Source organism: Anopheles cruzii, chromosome 3 (assembly GCF_943734635.1).
Source record: "Anopheles cruzii chromosome 3, idAnoCruzAS_RS32_06, whole genome shotgun sequence".
NCBI classification, from domain to species: domain Eukaryota; kingdom Metazoa; phylum Arthropoda; class Insecta; order Diptera; family Culicidae; genus Anopheles; species Anopheles cruzii.
Window position 1 is genome coordinate 80,043,912 of NC_069145.1, and position 18,262 is coordinate 80,062,173.

General features: G+C 48.1%; 9 protein-coding genes across 9 annotated transcripts; 4 read left to right on the forward strand and 5 right to left on the reverse strand.

The window, feature by feature from the left end:
• Window positions 1-914: 914 nt before the first annotated feature.
• Window positions 915-2,701, reverse strand: LOC128272288 (uncharacterized). The gene is made up of 2 exons (XM_053010066.1): window positions 1,993-2,701; window positions 915-1,937 (listed from the first exon to the last, which is right to left on the reverse strand). Exons 1-2 carry the CDS (start codon window positions 2,598-2,600, stop codon window positions 1,007-1,009), a joined length of 1,539 nt encoding a protein of 512 aa, XP_052866026.1. The 5' UTR covers window positions 2,601-2,701; the 3' UTR covers window positions 915-1,006.
• Window positions 2,702-2,933: 232 nt separating this feature from the next.
• On the reverse strand, window positions 2,934-3,984 carry LOC128271096 (18S rRNA aminocarboxypropyltransferase). The gene is made up of 3 exons (XM_053008532.1): window positions 3,624-3,984; window positions 3,368-3,552; window positions 2,934-3,304 (listed from the first exon to the last, which is right to left on the reverse strand). The coding sequence occupies exons 1-3, from the start codon at window positions 3,929-3,931 to the stop codon at window positions 2,934-2,936; spliced, it is 864 nt and encodes a 287-aa protein (XP_052864492.1). The 5' UTR covers window positions 3,932-3,984.
• A 278-nt stretch (window positions 3,985-4,262) lies between these two features.
• On the reverse strand, window positions 4,263-5,719 carry LOC128272289 (cyclic AMP-dependent transcription factor ATF-2). Its single transcript, XM_053010067.1, has 2 exons — window positions 4,841-5,719; window positions 4,263-4,779 (listed from the first exon to the last, which is right to left on the reverse strand). The coding sequence occupies exons 1-2, from the start codon at window positions 5,698-5,700 to the stop codon at window positions 4,329-4,331; spliced, it is 1,311 nt and encodes a 436-aa protein (XP_052866027.1). The 5' UTR covers window positions 5,701-5,719; the 3' UTR covers window positions 4,263-4,328.
• Window positions 5,720-5,941: 222 nt separating this feature from the next.
• On the reverse strand, window positions 5,942-6,851 carry LOC128272292 (peptidyl-tRNA hydrolase ICT1, mitochondrial). The gene is made up of 3 exons (XM_053010071.1): window positions 6,597-6,851; window positions 6,349-6,531; window positions 5,942-6,264 (listed from the first exon to the last, which is right to left on the reverse strand). Exons 1-3 carry the CDS (start codon window positions 6,765-6,767, stop codon window positions 6,007-6,009), a joined length of 612 nt encoding a protein of 203 aa, XP_052866031.1. The 5' UTR covers window positions 6,768-6,851; the 3' UTR covers window positions 5,942-6,006.
• Window positions 6,852-7,179: 328 nt separating this feature from the next.
• LOC128272284 (SWI/SNF-related matrix-associated actin-dependent regulator of chromatin subfamily A-like protein 1) lies at window positions 7,180-9,640 on the forward strand. Its single transcript, XM_053010061.1, has 5 exons — window positions 7,180-7,665; window positions 7,730-8,756; window positions 8,814-8,964; window positions 9,032-9,163; window positions 9,242-9,640. Exons 1-5 carry the CDS (start codon window positions 7,233-7,235, stop codon window positions 9,638-9,640), a joined length of 2,142 nt encoding a protein of 713 aa, XP_052866021.1. The 5' UTR covers window positions 7,180-7,232.
• Window positions 9,641-9,750: 110 nt separating this feature from the next.
• Window positions 9,751-11,616, reverse strand: LOC128272285 (U3 small nucleolar RNA-associated protein 6 homolog). Its single transcript, XM_053010063.1, has one exon. It carries the CDS (start codon window positions 11,525-11,527, stop codon window positions 9,752-9,754), a length of 1,776 nt encoding a protein of 591 aa, XP_052866023.1. The 5' UTR covers window positions 11,528-11,616; the 3' UTR covers window position 9,751.
• Window positions 11,617-11,819: 203 nt separating this feature from the next.
• On the forward strand, window positions 11,820-13,425 carry LOC128271097 (zinc finger protein ZFP2-like). The gene is made up of 2 exons (XM_053008533.1): window positions 11,820-11,948; window positions 12,013-13,425. The coding sequence occupies exons 1-2, from the start codon at window positions 11,820-11,822 to the stop codon at window positions 13,423-13,425; spliced, it is 1,542 nt and encodes a 513-aa protein (XP_052864493.1).
• Window positions 13,426-13,569: 144 nt separating this feature from the next.
• On the forward strand, window positions 13,570-14,507 carry LOC128272291 (putative RNA polymerase II subunit B1 CTD phosphatase RPAP2 homolog). The gene is made up of 3 exons (XM_053010069.1): window positions 13,570-13,705; window positions 13,764-13,976; window positions 14,046-14,507. Exons 1-3 carry the CDS (start codon window positions 13,602-13,604, stop codon window positions 14,497-14,499), a joined length of 771 nt encoding a protein of 256 aa, XP_052866029.1. The 5' UTR covers window positions 13,570-13,601; the 3' UTR covers window positions 14,500-14,507.
• A 161-nt stretch (window positions 14,508-14,668) lies between these two features.
• On the forward strand, window positions 14,669-18,258 carry LOC128272290 (uncharacterized). Its single transcript, XM_053010068.1, has 4 exons — window positions 14,669-14,736; window positions 15,775-16,289; window positions 16,687-17,584; window positions 17,911-18,258. Exons 2-4 carry the CDS (start codon window positions 16,190-16,192, stop codon window positions 18,143-18,145), a joined length of 1,233 nt encoding a protein of 410 aa, XP_052866028.1. The 5' UTR covers window positions 14,669-14,736; window positions 15,775-16,189; the 3' UTR covers window positions 18,146-18,258.
• The last annotated feature ends 4 nt before the right edge of the window (window positions 18,259-18,262 follow it).

The window sequence follows — 18,262 nt, forward strand, 5'->3', positions numbered from 1 at the left end:
TGCAACAACGGAACACGAATGACCAAACCGAAAAGGGGGATCGTGCACACAAATCAAAGATCCTATAATCAAAGTCACCACCATAACTGTGGCGCTAGGCCTAAAAGTACGCCATGTGCGGTCGATGTCTTTGTTTATCGCTTAGCTTGTTCGGTGTGCATGACTCTAGCCACTGTTTGCCGGTCTTTTGTACATACTCCGTGCATTACGCGCCGGAAGTTCCGATATGTTTGATTTAGAGCGTCCCAAATGAAGCTGCGACTCACCTTTACGTTGCTGTATACTCGTGTCTGTACAAAGTACCTCCCCACCAGACCAAAACTTTGGCGGCAGTACTGCAAGCGAAGTAGAGTAGAGGCGTACTAAAGTTAGCCCGAGAACCGTTTCCAAAATGCAACTTATTTTCTAATTGAACGGCATATTTTTATATTCTTCACACGCTAACACACGTAACGTGTGACAAGACAGTAAATGCTGTGGAACCAGTATTTAACCAGTGTGCACTTTTCCGAAGCAGAATTAAAACTGGCCACCGTTGGCACGAACAGTGAACGAGCGATCGCGATCCACGCATTTCCATTAGCAATGGGCATGCGCCACAGACTTACAGTGCTTGGCGATATTTCGTGTGTTGACTGACAGCGTTTGCCGAAATTGGGTTTTTATGATTAGCTGAGAGCTACACATCAGAAGGACCGCAAATTTATCCCGTTCTTGCGATGGTAGGCAATCGTGCCGTTGTAATCCATTTAGTAGCAAGTTTATGCTCTTCACTGCGTTATTAAAATTGTCCAATGCAAGGCTAGCTGATGGGTAAGTGAAACTAAACAAGTATCGTGCTTTACTCTTTATTCGTGTTTAATCCCACATTCGAGTTTTACCATTCCGTTGCACACGCATTTGTGATACGAGTATCTCACGACCGCTTTGGCGTGTCTGGACACTAATTAGTGACAAAGGGCATAATTCATTGTTTTATTTCTTCTTTCCGCAGGCAGATATTGAACTAACTTAGTATTTCAGAAGACGAATTGATTTCAACACTACTTTCAACTGGTGCACCTCCCCGGACGGGCGGTTTTACTCCTGGGCCAATAACTACGAAGATAGGTTTTTGTTGACTATTCACAATACGCGGCGCAATACGGCACACCTGCGGAGCGGACAATGCAACCGGTGGTTGTTCAACAGCTCTTTTCAAGCTCAGACCATCGACGACGAGTTGGTCGTTGGTTGTTGGTTGGGTCCCGCCCATTACGGTTCCGTGGGTTTGTGGGATGGTGTGATGTACCATTGAGTCGGCGACGTTCACTTCAGGCGTCACGGAGACAAGACGCACTGGTGCCGTAGACAATGCAACCGCTGGTTTCGGCGCAACTCTCACCGTGTTCTGGCCACCAACGATCAGTCTAACCTGTTTTTTGCCCGTTTCCAGCGTTCCAACGACAGTTTGTCCCTGCGACGTAACGGATTTAATTTCGGGTGGAATAATGCGCAACTGATTTGCAGATAATATAACCGCTGGTTTTTGATCATCTCTCTTCATGTTCGCGTTGCCCACGATCAGTCTAATCTGTTTCCCGCCGGCTTCCAACCTTTGAATGGTAGTTGGTGTGGTTGTTCTTACAGGCGACGCAGAGAGGCTCATTTCAGATGTTACAGGAATAAGACGCACCTGCGGCGCAGTGGTCAACACAATCGGTGGTTGTTGATCAACATTCTTCACGATCGCACCATCAATCATCAGATCATCCCTGTCGTCCAACGACGGCGTGGTGGTGTGTTCCTGTGGCACGGTGAACCTTTTTTCTTCGGTGACGGAGCAATTGCAATGTGCTTGTTTCAATGCTTCAAGTTCGGTCTTGAGGCGTAAATTTTCTGCCTCAAGCTCAATATTGCGCTGATGTTGCTTTTCTTGACTCTCCTTCAAACGGATCCTGCAAGGAAACAACATTTAGAATAGAGTTTAATACCTACGTATGCTTCTCTTACCTGTACCGTTTGACCGCATCGTTACATCGTTCATGTTTCTCCCGATCCTCACTGCCCAACTCCACTTTGCTGGCGTTCTTCTTCCTACCTCTCTTCCTCAGTGTTGGAACCACTACCTGCGGCGAGTCTTGTGGTTTTTGCAGCGTTTGGTTCATAAGCAGAGGACCCCAACCGATTGGCTGTCCTAAGATAACTGAGGACCCGCTTTCTTGTGCCATAAGGGGGGGAATGATTAGCACGGGAAACGTAGCACAAGTTGCTACTGTTGCCGGGCAGACTGGAGCAGGAGCAGGAGTAGGTTTCGGGAGAATGTTAACCACGCGATTCGTGGAAATGTTTTTGGCCTTAGCTAGCGCTCGGCTGCGTTTTCGCTGGGTTTTTTTGGTCGTGCACCGTTTATCGGTCTGTGTTTTCGTGTTGGCCGTTGCTTCGATGGTGGCGGGAAAAACATACGGAGTGTGAAGTATTTCTTCGTCTGAGCTACAGTTTGCTAGCGTGAACAAAGGCGACCTTTGTGGCGATGGAGTGCTGACGTAGGCTGGCGATGGAGTGCGGGCGTAGGCTGGCCATTCAACATCCTCTTCGAACATTTCATCAAAGGACGTCATGCTATCTAGATCCTCGAGTATCTCGATTTCTAAACCTTGGCTTATCACATGACTCGTGGCCACCGGGTGCTTGTCGATACTGCATTGCCTTTCCGATTGCGTCTTCGATATTACCTTATTCATGTTGTTTTAAACGGCGGCGAGAAACACAAATTAAGCAACAGAAATCTGTGAATGCGTAGATGGAGTAATGTTTTGGTCGAGCGTCGAGTGAAACAACAATGTTTACATGTCAACCCGAACCATGTTTACGACGCTAGGTTGTACGCTTAGCGCAGCAAGAGATTCCTAGTTTGTGTCCAGATACGGTCTGCTGGCCACGGTTTAATGTAATCATGTCTTTATTAAAGCTTCATCGGATTTCGAACCAGCTTCGGTTTCTTCTAGCGTTTTCTCGTTGCCTTCGTTTCCTTCATCATCGCTGTCCGTATTTTCTGTTTCTTCGGACGACTCTCTGCTGGGGAAGCTGCGATCACACTGTACGGTGGTGTCTGCCTCGAGGTACTTTTGCTGCGCTTCTAGAATTTCTTTACTATTTGCACATTCCGCGTACGCATCCAGTAGCTCTTGATTCAACTCCACAAATGCGTGCCCCCACGAGAATTTGTTGAGATACCATAATGCCTCCTTTTTGAAACCGGTGATATACATCGAAGCCGCAATCGCCTCAACGCACGACAACTTACACGGTTTCCCATAGTTGACTAAAACAGAAGGAAAGCCCACAGTAGGGGTTGACGTACATTCTACGACGATTAAGTACTTACTGGGATTTGCGGCTACTAAAAATGGTAGTAATCGCGGATTTGGTGATCGCATTTTGTGGAACGGTGTTTCATCGAGCCTTGCCCACGAACAGTCGACGACGGCTATCCCGGAAGTTTTGATAATTTCCCTGTCGAGTGGACTGACACAGTTTACACCCACCGGTGTTAGCACAAGGCCAGGAAACCTGCATTTGTTGAAACGGAGACGGAGCGCTAAGCATGGTACCATTACAAAGTCCGCTAAAGTGCGTCTTACTTTTGACCTAGACGTAAACTTTTTATCAGCCCGTGTCGTGCCAGCTTCCGGCCGGAACATTTTTTTGGGTCACAGTGCTTCAGGTCCCACATGCTGACGGCGAACTTTGGAGGTTTTCCTACGTCGAATTTATTCCTTGCCTTCTCATCACCGGACTCCGGCCCGCTAGCGGCCTCTGAACCGGACTCGTCGTCGTCATCGCTTTTCACCGCAAGCTCTGAGAGTGTTTCTGCCAAATGGCGATCCTCCCTTGTAGGCCGCTGCTGACGATTGTGATTTTTTCCACGTCCACCACGAGATTTGTGCATTTTGCCTAGTAAACGGTCCACACAACTACGGGTTATTGTTTCCTGATCGTGGAACTTGCTTGACGGCGGTGCCAAAAAATGTAAACAAATCAAACTTCCCTTCGGGAATGAACAGAAATGTGAAATGGATTCGGTCAATAATGGAGCATTAAAATTCACAAAACTTAAACTGCTTATAAAATAACCTCATAATTTATTGCTGCACTCGAGTGTGCCATCATCGAGGCTCAACCAACCACGATTACACGAAACACAATTCATAATCATCTTCTTAAGACTGTTAAGAGTGCCGCTTTATTGTACTATGCTTTCATTTAGTTTCCAGCAAAAGGAACAGTTATCAGATCGTTGAATGGCTCGGAAATCAACGAATGCTGAAGGCAAATGGTGAACTAACTTAATCCTTAGCACATGCAGACTGATCAGAGGGCGAACCTTCGGCGACCGCACAGCCCGGGGACGTGGGCTCTACTCCCGGGCCAATCACAAAGAAGATAGGTTTTTTGTTCATCGTGTGACTGTCTATAATGCGCGATGTGATCAGGCGCACTTGTGGCTCGGACAACGCAACTGATTGTTGTTGATCGGAGTTTGAAGATCGGTGGATTGTCTTCATGCTCGTACTACCGGCAACTACTTTAGTTGGCGCCCCGTCCGATTCCCATGCTCCGCTGCTATTTTGTAGCGAGGCTTGTGTTTGTGACACCGCAAACTTCATTTCTCGCGTTACGGAGCAATGACGATGAGCATGCTTCAGTGCGACAAGTTCGGTCCTGAGCCGCAAAATTTCTGCCTCAAGTTCAATATTGTGCCGATGCTGCTTGTCTTGACTTTCCTTCACACGGGTCCTACAAGGAAGAGACTTGTATTACAAAATAGTCAAATAGCCAACGTGCTTGCTTTCCCTACCTGTAGCGTTTGGCCGCAGCTTTCCACCGTTCGTGCTTATCTGTATCTTCACTACGTGAGTCCTTATTGTCATTAGAATAATTCACCGGCTTGCTCGAGCTTTTTGCGATTTCTTTGTCACTAGACGGACGGATTCTTTTTCCCTCAGTTTTGTCCATTTCCTGCGACGGTTCACGCGGTTTTTGTAGGTGTTTCTTCAACTTTTCTTTCACCTGCAGGGGACCCCAACCGATGGGCTGCCCAATGGAAACTGGGGCTAGTATTTTGGGTACTACAACGGGAGGCATGACTAGCACGGGAATCGTAGCACAGGTTGATACTGATGGCTGACATAAAGGCAGTTTCGGGAGAATATCTACCACGCGTTTCGTGGAAGATTTCTTGCCGTCTGGTGGCACTTTGGTGCGCTGTGGTTGATTTATTTTTCTTTTGCACCGTTGCTTGACCCCTCCATCGGTGTTGTCCATTGCTTCACCCGTGCCGGGGAAAACATGCGGAGTATGAAGGGTTTCGCCGTCCGCGGTTCGGCTCGGTATCGTGAGTTCGCCAGCGGAAGGCGGCTGTTCGGTCGACGGAGTGCCAACGGAGGCTCGCGATTCAACGGCCCGTCGGAACGTTTCATCGAAAGGGTTCACTTTCTGAAGATCCTCGAACAGCCCAACCTCTTCACATTTGCCGATCAGGCGAGTTGGTGTAGGCGTTTGGTCGGCAAACAAACCACCAGTTCCCTTAAGTGGGGGCATCTCTAGGTTCAAGCTTAACTCGTGCTTTACGTGCTGCTCTTCACTTATGCCATTTTGGTTGTGGTCATCGACACAGCGTCCCTCTTCCTGTTTTACCTGGGCCACAGGTTTTTCCATGTTGCTACAAACAGCAGCGATTGTTCGCTCGCAAACAACACAATCTGATCACAAAATGCGTACGCAACAAAACCCAACAACGCGGAAACGCGTACGCAGATTGCGTACAGTTTTGGCCAAGGCGCGAATGAAAGTTGAATGTTTATATGTCAAAATCCTCTCGTTCCGTTTGACATGTCAAACTTCTGTTTACATGCGGTCCCCTTCAAATAATTTTTCGATAATTTATTGCTACATCCTTTTTTATTATTGACCATCGTTTACGTTAAAAAAGCTATTTTCCTAGCATACATCTTATTGGGCTTCCTACAAAAGTGGAGTCTGTCGCTGAGCTTTTGTGTCCGATCGCTTCCGTTTGATCGCCAGTCGCTCTCGTGTTGCCCTTTCGTGTCTCCGGCGCAGCATTTCCATCGTTTCAACCGATGGCTCCGTCGAAATGGGTTGCTCCGCTTGGCGAATGAAGGTACGCAACTTTTCCAGTGCATCGGCTGTATTGACTTGCTGCGAGCGGGTTAACTCGCTTCTTATCACCAGAAAGCCATCCTTCGTGATACGTCCTTTTTGCTGAGAAAGAGTTAACCGAAATAAGTAATCATACCGCCGGTGATGTGAGCCCGCGAGATCTGGACACTCGATCCAAAGACCTACCAACTTTGCAAGACGTTTCCGAGTGTTCTCCGAGAGCCAGGCGGCCGTTTCTAGGTGAAACCGTACATCAACCTTTGTGCTCAATGTGTTTACGTTTTGTCCACCTGGCCCGCTGCTGCGGCTGTAGCTTATGTTGATCTTGTCTAAGGGGATGTAACCATTGAAAGTGCCATCTGGTTTAGCCTGAAAAAGAAAAGAATGCGCAATAGAATGGTTTACTTGTGCCACGATCGCGTTTCATTTCCTACCGGCGGTGCTGGCGGTGTGTACAGACGAAGATTGCTGTTCGGATAGATTGCGTCCAGCGCTAGATCACTTCGGTAGCTGCATAGCCTACTGAGAAGGTGAAATCCTCGAACATTATGTGACCACCGACCGAGGGGCGCTCTTCGTAGAAGGGTCGTCACTACTTTATTCATTGTTTGCGCTTTGAATCTTTTAAAACAATGAGCAAATTGTGAAACGCACACTGCAATCGTAACAAACTTTGCAAGGCCTGCTTTGCCGAATTCCCTGCAGCAATAAAGTGTCATGACACCTGTCAAAGCTGCGTCTTTGCTTCAGGGGTTGTTCAGGATCGTTGTTTAACAATCAAAGATGCCATTTTTTGAAACCTAGAAAGTTGTTCCAACAATTTCTTTTGCATTGCAATTCACGTAAACGGTAATATTTGTACCACATATTTTGTTAAGAATCCTGAATATTTATTTGCGTGCTGAAGTTGCTTTTTGCCTTGTTCCTGTAGCCAGTGCAGCCAACCCGTGTAAACAACATCCAATTGCGCGGCACTTTTGACAGAGTGTTTCGTGTTTGCATTGGGTGAAAAGTAAATTGTAAAAAGTGTTATTTATTGTGTTGAAAAGTTATTGGTTTGCCCGAGTACCATGTCATGTTCGGCGGAACAAATTGCCGAGAAACGGAGAATAGCCATAGAGCGACTTAATGCTCGTAAAAACTCCAACAATAACGTCGTGAGCACATCGGTACCGCCGAACCCGGCGCAATCGGGCGGTCCAAGCAAAGGGGCGACGCTAACCGTTAGCTCGTTCTATGGACAAAACAATCAACAGACTCCGACGAGACAGCCAGCCAGCAATCCGGCTCACCAGCGGATGCTGCGAGACCAGCGCAATACATTCCTGCCATACTCTAGGCCCGCCACGAAAAAGGATACACCGACAAAGGTTGCGCCGATTTTTGCGCGAACCGTAACGTGCGCTTGTTCCTTGGTGTCGGAGGAACGATTCATCGCGGAAACGAATGGCTACAGTGAGCCACTGATAGAGATATTTAAACAAATTCCATCCAAGTCCTATGGTACGTATGCTATATTTTTTTAGTAATGAACAAATAGCCTCTTTACACATGGGTTTTTTCGCAGAACCAAACACCAAGAAATGGACGTTCGAGCTAACGGACTACAGTTTACTGCAAACGCGTGTAGCCACACTGCAACCGAACGTTATCCTCAGTCCGATTCCTTCGTTCGTGATACGAGAATTTTCCAGTGGGCCAAAGCCAAAACCGGGCCATGTATTTTTGAATGCGATCGACACGGCGCTAGTCGACTCTCTACTCGATTTCCAAAAGGATGGCGTCTCTTTTGCCATCGACAAGGGTGGCCGGGTGCTGATAGCAGATGAGATGGGACTGGGCAAAACGTACCAGGCGATCGCTGTGGCCGACTTTTATCAGCACGATTGGCCGTTACTGATCTGCACGACAGCTACGACACGCGACAGTTGGGCGGCAAAGTTGCGTCAACTGCTGCCAAGCATTCCGGCCCATCGGATTGTGGTGCTGAACAGCGGTCAGGACAATATAGGCGATTGCCGCGTGCTGATATCGAGTTACTCGCTGATGGAGCGTTGCTGTGACAAGCTACTGGAGCACCGGTTCGACACTCTGATTTTCGATGAGTCTCACACACTGAAAAACTTTAAAGCCAAATGTACCAACGTGGCCATAGCGTTGAGCAAGAAAGCGAAGCGCATTATCCTACTGTCAGGCACGCCGGCACTTTCACGGCCGGTGGAGCTGTTCACTCAATTGCAGATGCTCGACCAACGGTTTTGCAGTTTTAAGGAGTACAGCACGCGGTACTGTGCCGGGAAGCAGAGTAACTTTGGCTGGGACGCCTCTGGCCAGTCGAATCTCACAGAGCTGAATCTGTTACTGGCGCGTAAGTTTATGATCCGTCGCACGAAGGACGAGGTTATGTCGGAACTGAGGGAAAAGAGCCGCGAAACGGTGATCCTCGATCCGTCGTACTTGTGGACCAACGAAGAGATCGGGGGCGACATGGATTGTTACGCCAACGATTACAGCCAAAGCAAGGGCCGCCAGCGAGAGGACATTCTAATCAAATACTACAGCATGACGGCGGAAGCGAAGGCACCGGCCGTGTGGTAGGTAGCACAGAAATCGCACCATCGCACCTCCCAATAACAACGAATTGTTTTTAGTGCCTACCTGAAAGAGGTGCTGAAGGGGGGTAAAAAGTTTCTCATCTTCGCCCATCACTTCATAATGCTCGATGCAATCGAAAAGTGCCTTACGAAGCGGAAGGTAGACTTTATACGCATCGATGGGTCGACTAGGTCGGATTTGCGGACGGTAATTGACTGGCATTGAACAAATGTGACGAGTAGCAAATGATCCTGCGGTACAACTTTCGTTTTAGCCACTAGTGGACAAGTTCCAAACGAAGGCCTCTTGCCGGGCGGCCGTGCTCTCACTGAAGGCCTGCAACGCCGGGATCACGCTAACGGCCGCCCAGCTGGTACTGTTCGCGGAGCTCGATTGGAACCCAGCCGTAAGTGCGGTTATGTTTAACATATTCTCAAACGTGAACCCCTTTTAAGCGAGTAAAACGATCCATTGACCCACACAGACACTGGCGCAGGCGGAGAGTCGGGCCCATCGTATCGGCCAGATGGAAACCGTGACGGTACGCTACTTGCTGGCAAAGAAGACGGCCGACGACATTATTTGGGCGATGTTGCAGCGCAAACAGACCACCCTCACGAAGGTTGGACTCTGTAACGAGGACTTTTCCGAAGCATCGCACGTAGAGGCTCCGAGTGATGCGGGATCGATTCGACCGTACCTCGACAAGTCCCTGTCGCCGGCTGCAAAATCTTTCGGGCCGATCGATCAGTTTGTGTTGCGCTCCCCAGCTGGTGTCCGTTCTACGAACGAAGGAGTTCACCGGCCTTCTGCTGGGGCTAATGTTTCCAGTTTTCTCGCCCACGACGATGATGATGATGAATTGGCCGGCTTGGAGCTGTAGGCTCACAGAATGAAAGGAAAATGAAATGCCTTCAATTGTTGTTCCTTCAAACATAATCTTTTTATTCATAATCGACATAGTCGAATGCAGAATCGCATAAAGCGGTAGGCACTAAAGTAGCGGATTCTTCAATAGTTCATACTGGGGTAGGAAATCGGCAAAGGATTCCGGTTCCAGTGTGCCCTTAGCGCGTCCGTAGAGCGCGTGCACGTTCCGTGGCGTCCCGTTCTCGAGCTCAAACTGAATGTACTCCAGCCAAACGGTGCAGTTGGATTTGCCGTAGAAATGCGTTGCTTGCTCGAGGCACTTGCGCCACTCGGTGACATTCGGTTGCGGTTGTGCGGCTTCCAAACTTGCCATTTTCTGGTGCACCTCTAGCGTCGTGGTAACATTTTTCACCAACCGCAGGTACTCGGTCCGGACCGCAGCAATGCTGTTTTTCGTTGCCAGCAGAAAGTCGAGATAGAGCGGTTGGAAGTGGTGCGAAACGGTTGGCTCTTGCTGGACCGCTTTGCGGAACATTTGCTCCATTTTGCCGGGCAAGTCGGGCCGCGAGTGATAGTACTGGAAGAGAGCCTTCCAAAGCGGCAACTTACTGATGCTGTCCGGTAGGCTTTTCGAAGCCTGTTGGAACAGTCGTTCCACCTGACCGACGTCAACCTCCTTGCGAGTCAAATAGCGCATGTGCAGGATCCAGAAGTCGATCAATTTCGGGCACTGTTCCAGTCCTTTGTCGATCACGCTCATTACGAGCTCTTCATTGGGGGTCTCGTTGTGCAGCAGCAGTTTGAGGTATTGAAGAAGTTTCTGCTCGTCCAGCTGGTCGGACAGAAGAGCTTCGCGGAAGGCTTTTGCCAGCGCTTTGCGTGTGGCCTTCTGTTCTACCTCTTCCACGTCGTTCAACTTCAACATCGTTTCGATGTACAGTGCGTACATTTTCTTCGTCGGCAGCTTCTCGATGGCCGTGCGGAATGTATCGATGCACCTGTCCAAACGCTGTTTGAATGTAGCCGGTTTTTCGTCATCCTTGTCCAGCAGGAAATCGTTACCCTCGAGGGCGAGACTGGCCAGCAAGTTCCACATGTGTTCGTCTTGCGCGAGAAGTGTCTGCATTTCTTGAATCGCAGTTTTCGCCAGCCGATCCGACAGTGGCCGATACCCTTTCAGTTTTCCTAGTAGATGTCGGAAGAAATCGACATCTTTGTGCGCATAGTTCTCGTAAACGAGCGTAGCTGTATCGAGTGCTTTGCAGAGAGTAACGTTCTCCTGCGACATCAGCTCGTCGACTGGTTCGTTGGACTGCTTAGCGATGGCCAACGCCTCGGCCATCTGCATGTCGATGAACGTAAGGTGCAGGTCGGAATTCTCCGGATGACGCTGTAGGCCACGGAAGGTGTAGTGTTTGGCGCGCGCCATGTTCTTCGCTTGGCGATACTCCCAGTTCATGGCATTGATCCAAGCCTTCGGTTTCTCACCGTGGAAGTTTAGCATCTTGTCAAGCGCACGCGAACCGGCAGCTATTTCTCGACGCTTCTGGCAGTTCCTCAAGAAATGCACCCAAAGTCGGTACTCGTGCGGGAATCGCGTAATAGCCCTCGTGTACAAAACCCGGATACGCTTGCGAACGCTAACCTCCAAGCTCAACCGTTCGTGCTTGATGTGCAACTTTTGGCGTCGTTCGTGCAGCAACTTAAGAAAGTTGTTCTCGTACTCGATGTAGCTGATAAAGTCGGACAAATTCTTTTTCCTGCGCTCCACCTTGTACTCCAGGTTGAACCGCTTCGTTTTGATCGCACCGATCTCGTCGTCGGTAAACAGCTTCAGGTGTTTCATACACTCGTACTCGCGGATCGATTGCTCGCGCCTAAGCTCAATTACTTCGGCCATTTTCCTTCACTGCGTTTCCAGCTAGGCGTGGGCAATAAGTTTCACTTTTCACGATGCTTTACACATTTACCGAGAAACACGTGAAAATGTGATTTGTTTTGAAACGTTTTGTCCTCCAATGACGTCTGGAAACAAATTGTGATCGTGTGTGTGTGTGTGCTGTCAGTTTGACAGCGACAATGTTTGTCAACAAAATGCGGTCAAAAGTGCAATATTTTGTTGGGCAAGAAACTTTGGTGCATTTGTGGGTGAAATAATCTTTAAACGATATGGTTCCGCAGAAAACGTGAAAATGCAATCCCTGTGCCGTGTTTGTTTGGAGCAACTGGGTGAAGAGGAGGACGGATTGATATCTATTTTTCGTGTTTTCTTCCGCGATGTTTCCGCGGGAATGGTAATGAACGAGCTGTTCCATCTACAGGTATGTGAAACGATAGTTTGAGATCCGTACGTTGAAGAAACTTTGCTTCCACTATCCGTTGCAGATCTCGGAGGATGATTGTTTTCCCCAGAACATGTGTGAACGATGCTTTCTGGAGCTGCAAACCGTGTACTCGTTTCGAGACAAACTGCTCCAATCGGACAAATCTCTTCGAAGTGCGACCACGGAAGAGGGTGACCCCAAGGAAGAATCCTTCTTACCAGACCACAACGTGGCGTCGTGCTTGATTCCAGCGCAGGGCACAAGTGAACTGATCGATCATAAGTATACGACGATCGAAATCATCTCTACCGCTTGCTATATGTGTGGCAAGCCTAGTAACAATTCCGGGCAATCTTACATGATACGACCGATACCGGACGGTGCTGATATATCGGGCTCCGATTCGACGAGAGCAATCTGTACTGAGTGCCAGAGGAAACCTGAACTTTTAGAAGAAAAGGATGAAGATACCGTTGCGGCGCAGTCCTTGGATATCGATATACTTGAGCAATGTTTAACAAAGGAAGCGGGTGGCAGTGAGTTTAAATGCCCAAGGTTTTGCTGTGTAACACATTGCAAAGAGATGTTTGAAAACGAGGAAGATCTAGTGGAGCATGCACAGCAGCACCATTCCCTCAAGCTACGGTGGAATGAAGAACGGCAGCAATCGGACAAGCCGTTCAAATGCAACGTTTGTTTTCGGGCCTTCAACTCATCGAAAAATCTGCGCATTCATCAGTTTGTCCGATCGAACCAGTTGGGAAAACTGTACCCGTGTCGCGAGTGTCCTTTCCGTGCCGTCAGCAGTGCGCTACTAACGATCCACGAGCGATCGCACACCGGGGAACGACCGTTTGTGTGCACTGTTTGTAAGAAGCGTTTCTTCTCCGAACTCAATCTGAAAAACCATCAAGTTTGTCACCAAACGGAGCGACCATTCGGTTGCTCTTACTGTTCGAAATCATTCGCTCGTAAGCGAAATATGGAGGATCACATTCGGGCGTGCCATTCGGAGGAGAAGCCGTACCAATGTGTCGTCTGTTCGGCACAATTTAAAGTGCAGCAACACTTGCGGCTCCACCAGCGGTTGCATACGGGGGAAAAACCGTACCGGTGCAGTTATTGTCCCATGTGTTTCTATAATACCTCCGACCGAAAGCGGCACGAACTGTCCCACACGGGGGAAAAGCCTTATACTTGTGGTGTCTGTGGTGTGGCGTACACTCGCAAACGTACACTCACCATCCATGAACGGACGCATACCGGTGAAAGGCCATTTAGTTGTGATGTTTGCGGTAAAACCTTTATTCAATCTTCGCTGCTGAAGAGGCACACAGCGCGGCATCACAACGTGCAGATGGACAGAGATGTGGAAAACGAAGCAGAATGTGCACAAACTGGGGCAAGTAATTCCCAAGTACGCACCGTGGAAGGAACGATCGTAGTCGAAGAAGTGTATCGAAAAGATCAATGAGCATGCTAAAAGAAAACCAAAAAACCGTCCAAATTTAAAAAGGATTAGAAAGGGCAGTTTGTATAGTGTGTACAATTTGCACTGGGACGAAATGTCGAATGTCAAACGGCCTGCGTTTTCGTGTTTTGTTTACATTCCGATCATCGCACAGATTCCTGGCCACTAAATAATACGAAATGTGGAACGAAGATATAAATGTTTTCCGTAATGGCCATGTTCCGAAGGAAACGGCAACAAAAGTTAATCGCGCGAACCTTCCTCGTCGAGCACGGAATTTCAGGTACGTTTGAAGTGGAACGTAGCAATTCGTTTCTGACTGGAACTTTCTCAAACCGCAGCAAAGAACAGCTTCAGAAGGCGCTGCGCAAGAAAAAAGAATGCAACGCAAAAGCGCAGCATATCGTGGAGACTCTGATTGAGGCGGGACGATCGGAGGAAGAGTTTCTCACGATGCTAAGAGATATCAACCAGTGCCACATGGAAGACATCATTCAGGAGCGGGCCATAGTGAAACTTTGCGGTTACCCCTTGTGCGATACCGAGTTGAAAAAGTAAGTTTCAGCGCACATCATCAAACGCACGATTAACCGAAAGTCTGTTCTATGTTTTATATTAAACAGCATTCCGAAACAGCAGTACGCGATTTCTGGGACCCGCAATAAGGTGTTCGACATCACGGAGCGAAAAAACTTTTGTTCCGGTCAATGCTATAAGGCTTCAAACTTCGTTAAACAACAAATGTTAACCAGCCCTCTTTGGATGCGAAAGCATGAAGATGTTCCGAGCTTCAGGCTACTGAACGGACGGCAGCAGGTGTACCGGGAGACGGATGTTAAGGCGCCCCTTGCCATAGGAGAAGTCTGTTTCGGAGAGTTGAAGATCGTGGAGCGAACGTACAGCGGTAACCCGGAACAACGGGAGGAAAAGCTTTCGGAAGAACCCGAAAGAGAGATTGAACGAGATTATTCCAACCAAACGGCACGCTCTAGTACCGTTGGCGGGCTACTATCAACTGATCTTTCCCTCGCCACCGCAAGTGATTTGAGGAAATTAATGCATGAAATGACTATTTGAATAAAACTATACTCTATTATGACATGTTTGAGAATTGTATTTTCCGATTTCGAGCATTCGAATGAAATGGTAAATTAATTGCTTGATCCTGAGGGTTGCTAGCTGGAGGGCTGGGCAACCGGCTGACGTTTAATGTCATATTTTGTTTGTTTTGCCGACAGAGAGTGGTGATATTTATGATAATTTACGTAGTTTTCTTTGATCAATCTTTAGTAAGAACTTTTGTTAAGGAAACGGGTATGTTTTGCAGAAGAAATTTAGTGCTGTTGGGTGTATTAAATGGGATTTCCGCCGTATCGGTAGACCCGGTAAAACGCCTTGCGATATTAACGCCTTGCGGTTTATGTACGATAAGTTAGGCATCAAAACAATCTTGTATTTACTAAAATTATTAAATTTTATTATTATTAAAATACAGGTTTTTATTCCATCAAATCTTTCAATTTTTAAGAGATACTGTTACATATTGAGCAACTTTAAGGCATTTTTACACGTTTTCCAAGCTATGATCATTGGAAGCAGGTGAATAGTTTATCAGTCCAAACTGATAAGAAAAAACGGAACAGATAAAACGAATGATTTTTCTCTATTGTTTGTTTTTATGTCAATGAGTTTGCAAAACTTTTGTGTTTAATATTGGACTGTATTTTTTTAAACGTATAGCTTTTAACACTCGAGAATGATGATGAGATTGAGGCATGATTTGGAAACCGGCACTTATTCGCACCATGGGCAGACTACGGGGTACGACTGCCAGGCACGCCTCACGATTATGCGGAACAACTTTAGCAGACCATCGCTCAATTAATTCAATTGCCTCCTATTTATCCCAATGGTCCAATCGTATGTCCACGAACTGGTTGGTGGTCGATCACGCACAGATCAGCTGACATTGGAGGAGGTGGAAATTTTCCTTTACTTCTTGTTTAAATGGATCGAACGCGGTTCACCGGATGAGACTTTGCCCTCTGCCAAATGAGACTTTCTTTCGGAGTTCTTTCTCATGTCGATGAGGGACGACGGCGTTCGTACTCAATCACCTGTCGATCATTTTTGTGCTAAACCTCCGTTTCGTCTCACACTCGTTGTGTACAAAAATAGGATTCTGAGCAACCATTTACGGTCACAGCGGATACAAGAATCTGGAACCATCCTCCTAGGGCAATATAACCAAGCTTCTAGAAGGATATTTCTCTTAGTGTGTCATTTATGTGCGATTTTGGTTGTTCGATGGTCGGTTTCATATTTATTTTTCTTATTTTTCTCGCCACACAGCAAAGAACGCACCGCACAATACATACACGGCGCGCTGGTACATAATACACGGATAAAAAACGCCAGAACGACTAACATCCCGGGCGAAGAGGAACGTTTCAACGAATCTCGTCATCCCTTAAATGCGGTCGGGTGAGGCGCGGGACGCGGGACCTTTCATAAAGACATAGTTGCACGCGCCCGGGGGTATGCGTGGCTTCAGTTGCAAAAACGGTTCAGTCGTTCCTCGGTCATTGTAGAACATTGTACTAGCGTTGTCGTGGCGCACCCGTTACCTATTCGTTAGTGAGCGAGAATTAGTTGTAAAGACGATTGTTCGTAGACTGTTTTCGCAATACATACAGCATAAAGCATAGGCAATAGAGTTCAAGGGCGCATATAAATAACAAAAAAGGTTTCCACGGTAATCGGAAGGATGGCGCAGCAAGTGCAGCATGTATTCAAGGTCGCCCTGGCCAAAACCGCCGCCAGCGGACAGCGAACAATGTCTACCGGTATCATCGGCACGCTGGAAGGTGAGTGAAAAAAAGATGCTTCGGTTGCAAATTGTAGTAGGCTATTTCAAAACAAAGCTGCGATCGCGGTGCAACCGCTTACAACCGGTTTTTGCGATCGCGAGTTGCAACATTGTTTGCCTCTGCAATGGAGATGTGTCGCATTTCCCGTTTAGCGTTGCATTGGCGTTTGCTCTGTGTTTGTGTGTGCCGGTGGGAGAAATTTGCATTCCTAAGCAGTGGACATGACGCCATACTTGGTTTTTAAATATTAATTTTTATTACCTTTCGGTGTCGTTTTGTCTGCGCAATAGACTCCCATGATTAAGACACACAGCAAAGCAGTCAATTACGTTGTTTGACGGGCATTCGACGGTTCTACAATCACGTTCTAACTTACCTTTACCTACCGTTGCAGGTGGCGCCGCTGGATCGGTCAAGCAAACGCCGAAGCATTCATCTGGACTGCACATGACGATTCAACGCACCTATCCGCTGGCGGCCGTTTTGCCACTTCCGCCCAACATCGACGCTACCGAGACGAGCCGCTTTTCGCCGCTCCGCTCGCGCGATATTAACGCGTCCGCAATGTTAACGCACCAATCGACGGCCCCAAGTGGCAGCCCTATCGATGTAACGGTCGACATGAGCAGTTCCTCGGCCAACACGGCAGTCGATCCGCACGTCGAGTCATACGATTGCCGCGGTGCCGTGAGCCTAAATTCGGCCATGCAGAGCAATGTGCCGAGCCCGTTTGGAGGAATGCACAAGTTCACGCACCTTAACATGCCGGGCGGTGCTTGGGCACAGGAAAGCAAGTTCTTGTCGCACGAACTGAACTCGTCGCACTACACTAACCTGCGGCAGGAGGTGCGCTCCGATTGGTCCAGCTACGAAGATCGGCCGGTCAAGGGAGTAGAAGGTAGGACAGATCGAGCGAAGGGTGGCGCAGGCTCAATCACTAACCTTTGCCAGTTGCTCACGCTAACTTCGCCAAACCATTCGATCATCGGACCGTCGATCAGTTTCCGACGGCCGTTTTCTGGTAACTCGCGTCAGCCATTGGCATCAGCGCTGTCGCGTGGCATTCAAACTGCGCCGGCAGTTCATAATGCTCAATCGAAAGGTAATGCATCTACTAATGTGACTAACGAGGAACGACAACAGCCACCGATAGCCCCGCCGGAAGCGCAGGTCCCCGTCTCGCGCAAAGATCGCCTCAAGAAGGCGATCAAAGAGTACGGCTCGACGGTGCTCGTGTTTCACGTTAGCATCAGTTTAGTCTCGCTCGGTACATGTTACCTGCTAGTCTCCAGGTTCGTTTCCACTTTTGTACAGCCACAAACTGTCGTTGTATTGTCCACCATAAGCACGTTATTACGCGAAAAGAAGTAAAATTCGACAGTCGAGATTGAAACTCGCTTAAATGTAGGCAATTTGCCTTGTACGCTTTTCTGCCTAGCCTGCCATAAAAAGTGCTGCCTCCTGTTACTTTTGGCGGATTTTTAACGCGGCTTGGCCGAGCAATTTTGGATCTCCGCGCGGAAGGTTCAACAAATAACGCAGTCATCATTGATTTAATCAAGCCATTCAACAAGGCTTTGAATCGTTTCTTGATTGGCATTTTGTTTCTTCTTCACAGTGGAATAGATATGGTGGCGCTGCTGGAACGCTTCGGCTGGGGAGATTCGGCGCTGGCCAGCAAGGCCGGTGCCGGTGCCGGAACGTTCGTTATCGCTTACGCAATCCACAAGGTGTTTGCGCCGGTTAGAATAAGCATCACTCTCGGGGCGACCCCACTGATCGTGCGCTATCTGCGCCGGAAGGGCATTCTGAAGCCCCCGCCGAAGCCGACGTCGACAACCGGAGAGAAGTAAGCTGCACCACGTTGGGAAAACACAATGGAAAGGTGAACAGAGTGTATATTTTTGTATGTATCAAACATTTGATGTGTAGTACTCGGGACTCTGAATAAAAGCAATAAAGTATAGCTT